This window comes from Sphaeroforma arctica, assembly GCF_001186125.1.
Source record: "Sphaeroforma arctica JP610 unplaced genomic scaffold supercont1.629, whole genome shotgun sequence".
NCBI lineage: Eukaryota > Ichthyosporea > Ichthyophonida > Sphaeroforma > Sphaeroforma arctica.
In genome coordinates, this window is record NW_014039929.1 from 1,320 (window position 1) to 8,185 (window position 6,866).

At 40.4% G+C, this 6,866-nt stretch overlaps 2 protein-coding genes across 2 annotated transcripts in view; both read left to right on the forward strand.

Annotated features, from left to right (window-relative positions):
• Positions 1-4,490, forward strand: part of SARC_07704 (hypothetical protein) — a gene marked incomplete at its 5' end in the record, with an annotated part of 5,182 nt that extends 692 nt beyond the window's left edge. The window contains 6 exons of the mRNA XM_014298340.1: positions 514-598; positions 1,967-2,082; positions 2,313-2,399; positions 3,293-3,413; positions 3,749-3,830; positions 4,183-4,490. Of these exons, the coding sequence (XP_014153815.1) occupies positions 514-598; positions 1,967-2,082; positions 2,313-2,399; positions 3,293-3,413; positions 3,749-3,830; positions 4,183-4,288 (597 nt within the window). The remainder of the gene's footprint in view (positions 1-513; positions 599-1,966; positions 2,083-2,312; positions 2,400-3,292; positions 3,414-3,748; positions 3,831-4,182) is intronic.
• A 2,085-nt stretch (positions 4,491-6,575) lies between these two features.
• Positions 6,576-6,866, forward strand: part of SARC_07705 (hypothetical protein) — a gene marked incomplete at its 5' end in the record, with an annotated part of 6,833 nt that continues 6,542 nt past the window's right edge. Inside the window, one exon of the mRNA XM_014298341.1 lies at positions 6,576-6,806. Coding sequence (XP_014153816.1) covers positions 6,576-6,806 — 231 coding nt within the window. The remainder of the gene's footprint in view (positions 6,807-6,866) is intronic.

Here is a 6,866-nt window from a genome sequence, read left to right on the forward strand (position 1 = left end):
TATATATATATATATATATATATATATATATATATATATATATAGATTGCATGTATATATATATGTGGGTGTGTGGGTGTTTTTGTATCTGTGTGGGTGTGTGTGTGTGGATTTGTATGAGTACTTATATATATATGTGTGTGTATGTGTATGTGTATGTGTATGCGTATATGTATGTACGTATGTATATGTTTGTATATATAAGTATATATATATATATAAGTATATATATATATATATATATATATATATATATATATATATGTATGTATATGTATATGTATATGTATATGTATATATATATATATATACATATATATATATATAGTTCCGTCTTTATCAACAGGCAATCGCAGGTCTTTGCTGTCTGCTTGGGCAAATGCCTTGTGTTCATATACTGGACGACAAAGACAGCCCGTCTACCCCCATGTTTGTGACTAACCTTGTATGTGTATTCCATTTATGTGTCTCACTTACCTTGTATTTGTATCTCATTATTTGTGTATGGCGCAGAGAGAGAGTGTCATCACCCTGACAGCCGTCAACATGATGTCCAGCGGCCATGTCACAGACGGAGTGCAGATGCTCTGTATTATAGGTATGTGAATCATAGATATGCATGTTCTATGCACATGTATCCGTCATAGATGTACATTTTCTATGCACATGTATGTATCATAGATATGCATGACTTATGCATATGTATGTATCATAGATGTACATGACTTATGCATATGTATGTATCATAGATATGCATGTCTTATGCATAAGTATGTATCATAGATATGCATGACTTATGCATATGTATGTATCATAGATATGCATGTCTTATGCACACGTATGTATCGTAATTATGCATGTCATGATGTTCTTTTTCATATTCACGCAAATATTCCTCAAAAGTTATGTCCACACCCACACCGCGTCTATAAACACCTGATATAGCGATGCAAATGCATGTCGGTCATGTAGCAATAGACCAGCGCACCACTCATCGACTGGTTGTCTTATAATCTCGTAGGGTTTAGGGTTTTAGCGTTAGGGTTTAGGCATACTATTGTATGATTCGCCTCTATCGATCAAGATAACAACCATAATTTCTCGTAGTGAGCTTCGTGATTATTGATAGACGCATCTAGCCTCCCACGATTATGCCATGTATGTCCGTGGGCGTATATGTATAGGCATGAGAGTGTGTGTTCATGCCTTCGGATTGCACGTACTTCTATTACCATGAACAAGCAAATACACGTGTGTCTTATCCTGTTCATTTTGCTTTCCCTATGTATGCATGTTTCTAGTTTTTATAGACCCGTGTTTGTTTGTGTATGGTTTGCGTGGGTGTGTCTGATCCTTTTCACATTGTCTTCCGTTGTATGCATGTGCTTATGTATACATGTATTTATGTACGTATGTGGGTGTGTCTTGTGTATGCATGTATGTATGTACGTATGTAGGTGTGTCTTGTGTATGTACGTATGTACGTATGTGGGTGTGTCTTATGTATGCATGTATGTATGTAAGTATGTGGGTGTGTCGTATGTAAGCATGTATGTATGTACGTATGTATGCATGTGCTTATGTATGCATGTATGTATGTACGTATGTGGGTGTGTCTTATGTATGCATGTATGTATGTACGTATGTGGGTGTGTCTTGTGTATGCATGTATGTATCTACGTATATGGGTGTGTCTTGTGTATGCATGTATTGCAGGGTTTGCTCGCGTCATAGACAGTAGCCTCTCTCGCCATTCTTCCGGTGTAATTACTAGTCTTCCGTGTCGCCTGTTTGTGAATGTCATTGCTGTCCGGCTGTGATCTACTTGTCTGTTAAAATATATCTATGCATATCTACCATTGTAAACACGTCTATAAACGTGTACAGGAACACATCCACATTTCATATGTGTATGTATATACCTTCGGATATGTTATAATGTGCCGGTCTTATTCTCACTGGGTAGGTAAATACGCCACCGCTTGCAACTACCTACAAACCTACGGCATGTGGGAGAAGGCCGCAATGCTCGCCAAGTCAAAGCTCACACGGGAAGAGTACTCAGCCATCTTGCAACGTCATGTATGTAGTGTGTGTGCGTGTCATGTATGTCGTGTGTGCATACTGACACACACTGTGCTCGATATTAAAGTCTGCTCTTAGGTTGGCTGTCTCATATACCTACCTACCTCTTATCACAACCCCTGCCCCAGGTACTTCATAGTATCTAACACACTGCGCTCGATATCAAAGTCTGCACTTAGGTCGGTTGTCCCATATACTTACCTACCTTATTACAACCCCTGCCTCAGGTGGAGTATCTCGCATCCCCACGAATGAACCGGATCGTGGAGGCCGTCAAGCTGTCACTGTCGCTCGGCAGCTTTGTCAAAACATTGGTACGTACACAGACAACAATTGGTATGTACCATAGCCTCCTAACAAATCAACTAGGAGGCTATGCATGTGCACAGGACACAGTGTCCCCCTTGGCTCTCCTGTTGTGATGTTTTGGCTCTTCTGTTACGTGCACTCTGTTGTGGGATCATGTCATGTGCATCTGTGTGATTGCCCTCGAAACGTCGCTTGTTGTTGTGTGTCATGGATTGTACAGATCGAGATGATACTCTTCTAGGTCACTGAGTGCAGGCATCCCCTGGGAACACTGTTGTGATTTTGGTTCCTTGGAACGACGAACGACAGGGTGCCCTGTTTTTCATCTGAGGGAGTGGGGTGTATTAGTTTCGTTCAAGTACATACTTGCTCCAATAACGCGTAATCAGTCGTAGAGCACGGCCCCTTTAGGCTGCTCATGAGTTTATACAAATTCAGGATACAAGTTGTGGCTATAGATGTATATAAGATGTGGCTGTAGCTGTATATGAGGTGTGGCTGTAGATGTATATAAGGTGAGGCTGTTTGTGTATATAAGGTGTGGTTGTAGGTGTATATCAGGTGTGGTTGTAGGTGTATGTAAGGTGTGGCTGTTTGTGTATATCAGAGGTGGCTCTATATGTATTCTATGCCCTAAGTTTCAACATGAAAGCTTGTGCTTATGTGGTGAAAGCTATTTTCAGGTCGTAGATCTCATCCACCTGCCGAAATGAGCGTTCGCGCTGACTGTGCGGGGAAGGCTCACTTAACCAGCTGTAGTTCTATTTTTAACTCACCAACTGTTCCTGTTTTTAACTCACCAACTGTTCCTATTTTTAACTCACCAACTGTTCCTATTTTTAACTCACCAACTGTTTCTATTTTTAACTCACCGATTGTTTCAATTTTTACCTTGTAGGAGTTAATGCTACGAATAGACAGTCCGTCTTTGGCCTGTCTCTTCATGCACTCTCTGGAAGAGTACGGCTACCTCGACTGTACTTTAACGCAGGAAGATGTCAAGCTTATTGATGAAACTGGTATGTTACAATACTTCGGTACGATATATTGTCAGAAATCCTTTTTCTGTCACCCTCACCGTTGAGTATACTATATATCTGCAGCATACCTTTGTATCAGTACTTCCTTTCTTGTCCGCCTCAGTGAAATAAACCTCTCGTTCGTAGTGGCAACCGTGCACTGAAAGCATCTATGCGATACATTGCACTTTCTGTTGCGTATGTGGTCACATTGGTTGTGCGTCTCATATACCAGGCCGCGTATATATTAGTAGAGTATTCGCCTTACTTAGTAAGTGTACTGTGTATATCTGTGGCCGGCACCTGACAAGTCCCTTCTACCCTTCCTACTACAGAGTTGAACGAGCAAACACCTGAGACCCACCGCAAAAGTTTGGTACGAAGGGTGTACCGAGAGTATGCCGAATATCTTATGAAGTATGTCTATCTGGTTTTACATCTGCACAAGAGAATGTGAAGTTTCTGTACGATCGCATCTTTCCTCCTGGTTCCCACTGTTCAGATTCGGTCAATCTTTTTCTATTTATAGAATGGTTTGGATCTTTTCTATTTATAGAATGGTTTGGATGCATACAGTGTTTGGCAGCATCTATGTCTAAATTATTTGTCGCAAATAACTGACGCGCGGCCTTGTACCTCTACCAAACAAAAAAATCCCGGCTTTGAAACCCAAAGGTACCTACCTGTCTGTTCAAGCACAGATTTAACATGATATAGAAATCCGACTCGTGAACTGACAGGCTTTTGCATGTATCGTACCGAACCACAGGATGGAAAATGTCAAGGCGAGTCACTACTACTGTGACCTGACACTGGACCCCATCTTGAAGGAGCTGCTATCCACCCCTCAACCATTGCCGCCGTCTAAAACTTGAACAAGAAGAAGAAGAAATATCGAAAAGTGATATTAAAATGCATTTCGCGATGTGTTATTGTTTGCATCAGGAGGGCGGTCGTCTGCTTTTATAAATATGTGACCTCACAGAGTACTTGGAAATATGTACCATGCTTTCATGATCTATGACGCTACATAAAATATAAAATCAATGACCATGTGATGGGTTGCCATCTGAATCATCTCCGCTTCCTCTTGATTGGGTGTTCTTAATATATAACGTACGAAACTCCTCTGGGGGTAGTTTCTTAAAACGTGCCTTTTCAAATCGTCACAGTATTAAAATAGCAATCTAGATTCTTTCACAGTCTGAAACTGCGTGGTGAACACGCCAATGCCTGATCGGTATAAGCGAGTAGCGTAGACCTCTCGATTACACTTGGATTTGTTTGTTGGGACAGGCGTGAGATGCAACATTGTTATTATAATTTCAAGAAGCTTTAGGTATCAACGACAGTTAGAATGTGATGTTATATAGTGGTTTAGTTTAACGCGACCTCAGAATAAATACATAACACTCCTGACGCATGCACTCTTTGACACGCGTTGAGTCCCTTGAGTGCGGGCTGGTCAACAACCAACCGCTACTAGGAGACCGCTACTAGGAGCAGTTTCAACAAATTATGGGATATTGTCTACGGCTGTATGTATGGTATTTTCCCGTCCCTCGATTGGCATTACTGAGCTGGACACAAATCTGCCCAATTACTTTTATCGTATTCACTGGTGGTAGTTGGTACTGCCTGCATCTACAGTATTTATTAATAGTTCGGTAACTCCAGTGCCGATTGTCGCGCTGGCCGATTTGTAGGGAGTGAGCAGTTTGACAGGACGCTAAAGCATCGATTCGTTCTATACAGCTGACTGGAATCATTGATTTAAAATGCTGTTTTAGTGCTAGTATGTGCATATCCTCTGCCGCCCATCACACGAGTATTCTCTTGTTTTTTTCGCCATCCCAGATCTTTTTCCTGATCTCTACTTGACAGCATCCTCATAATGTTGTCAATTTTCTTGAGAATGTGTTCGTTTATTCGCGACATATATGTACTTAATTCCATTCTTTTGGATGTGGTCCACTACACGGCATCAAATGTGATGCCTTATACTAAATATTATATTTCACAACACCCTCAATGCGTCACATAAGCACAACAACAGCGTATGGCTTTGATACTAGAATTCGACGCTGCTGACACTTCTCGGTGCCTGACATTCTTTTAAAAATACCATACTTCTAACATTGAAAATATTTTCATCTATCTAACTGAATTCCAGAGTGGCTGAATTAAAATCAAAAGCGCAAAAGATCGGAGAACAGGTCAATTAGAATGCGAAATACTATTTACATAGCGCGTTGGGTGTTTGACTGCGGTGTACATCATGAATATAAAAACTGGGCCGCAAATTCATACCCTAGAACCCTAAAAGCTTATCAGATTAAAATATTTATGTATTTATTTATTGGGTTTGGCAAATTTGTATTTATTTTATTTATGTATTATTTTATATTTATTTTACATGCCCTCACAGCTCAAAGGGCCACGGCGAAGTTGTATCCTTTCTCTCTGTACATGTACCCTATTTTACTTTATTTTTATTTATAAAAAAACATCAAATATTTATATAATTTGAAACATTTGTTTGTTTTTATTTATCTCAACACTGTACACTTGTACTGTCTCCATAGCCAGGTGAAATCCTGAATGAATCAGATAAAGCCATCACGATGCATAGGGAGTTAGACTTAGGGGACAGCAATCACAGCATAGCCCTCTAAAAAGACAAGAGGCTATGCGTGATGACCCCTCTTTGCCGCCACCTCGGTCCGTTTCTCGTTAAAACGTTTTAAAATCACTCGTTCTTGCGTTTGGGACTCAACGTTCTATCTGAATAGTTCTATCGAGAGGATATCTCGAGTGAGCAATTTAGCAGCGACAATATTTACATGCATATTATAACACACATATTTTTACGTCAAAACGTATTATCATTTTCCCGTTTACATTCAACGTTTACTGCTTGGGGCGTTTTATTGTGCCGACTTTTTATGGATGCCTTTAGGGTTTTAGGGTTTAATGCCTATAGGGTTTTAGGGTTTAAAGTCTATAGGGTTTTAGGGTTTAATTCTATAACAATGCGTTGATTTACCTCTGGGCCGGAGAGTTAAACCATTATCGAGTTTGGTTCTTCATATATACAAAAGCCTCGCAGTACAGTGCATCACACTCAACGATAATATAGCTTCTGTATCATCAGTAGAAATTATGCCAGCTGGAGTGGTTAATTCAGCATCGCGTTTTATGGCACACCCTCCTCTGCTGCGTTTGCTAATCGGCGGCAAACTGCTCAAAGGCGGCAGCACGTTTACTGTCCTGAACCCAGCCACTGGGAAGGAGTTATTGCAATGTCCCTCTGCAACCCCCGAGCAATTGAATGATGCTATCAAGAGTGCTAGCAAAGCGTTCACCACGTTTGGTTCAAAAGTTAGTATTAAGGTACGTGGTATGGTTGAGTTGATTCCATCTAATCTCAAGCATTGAATGTGGTATATATAT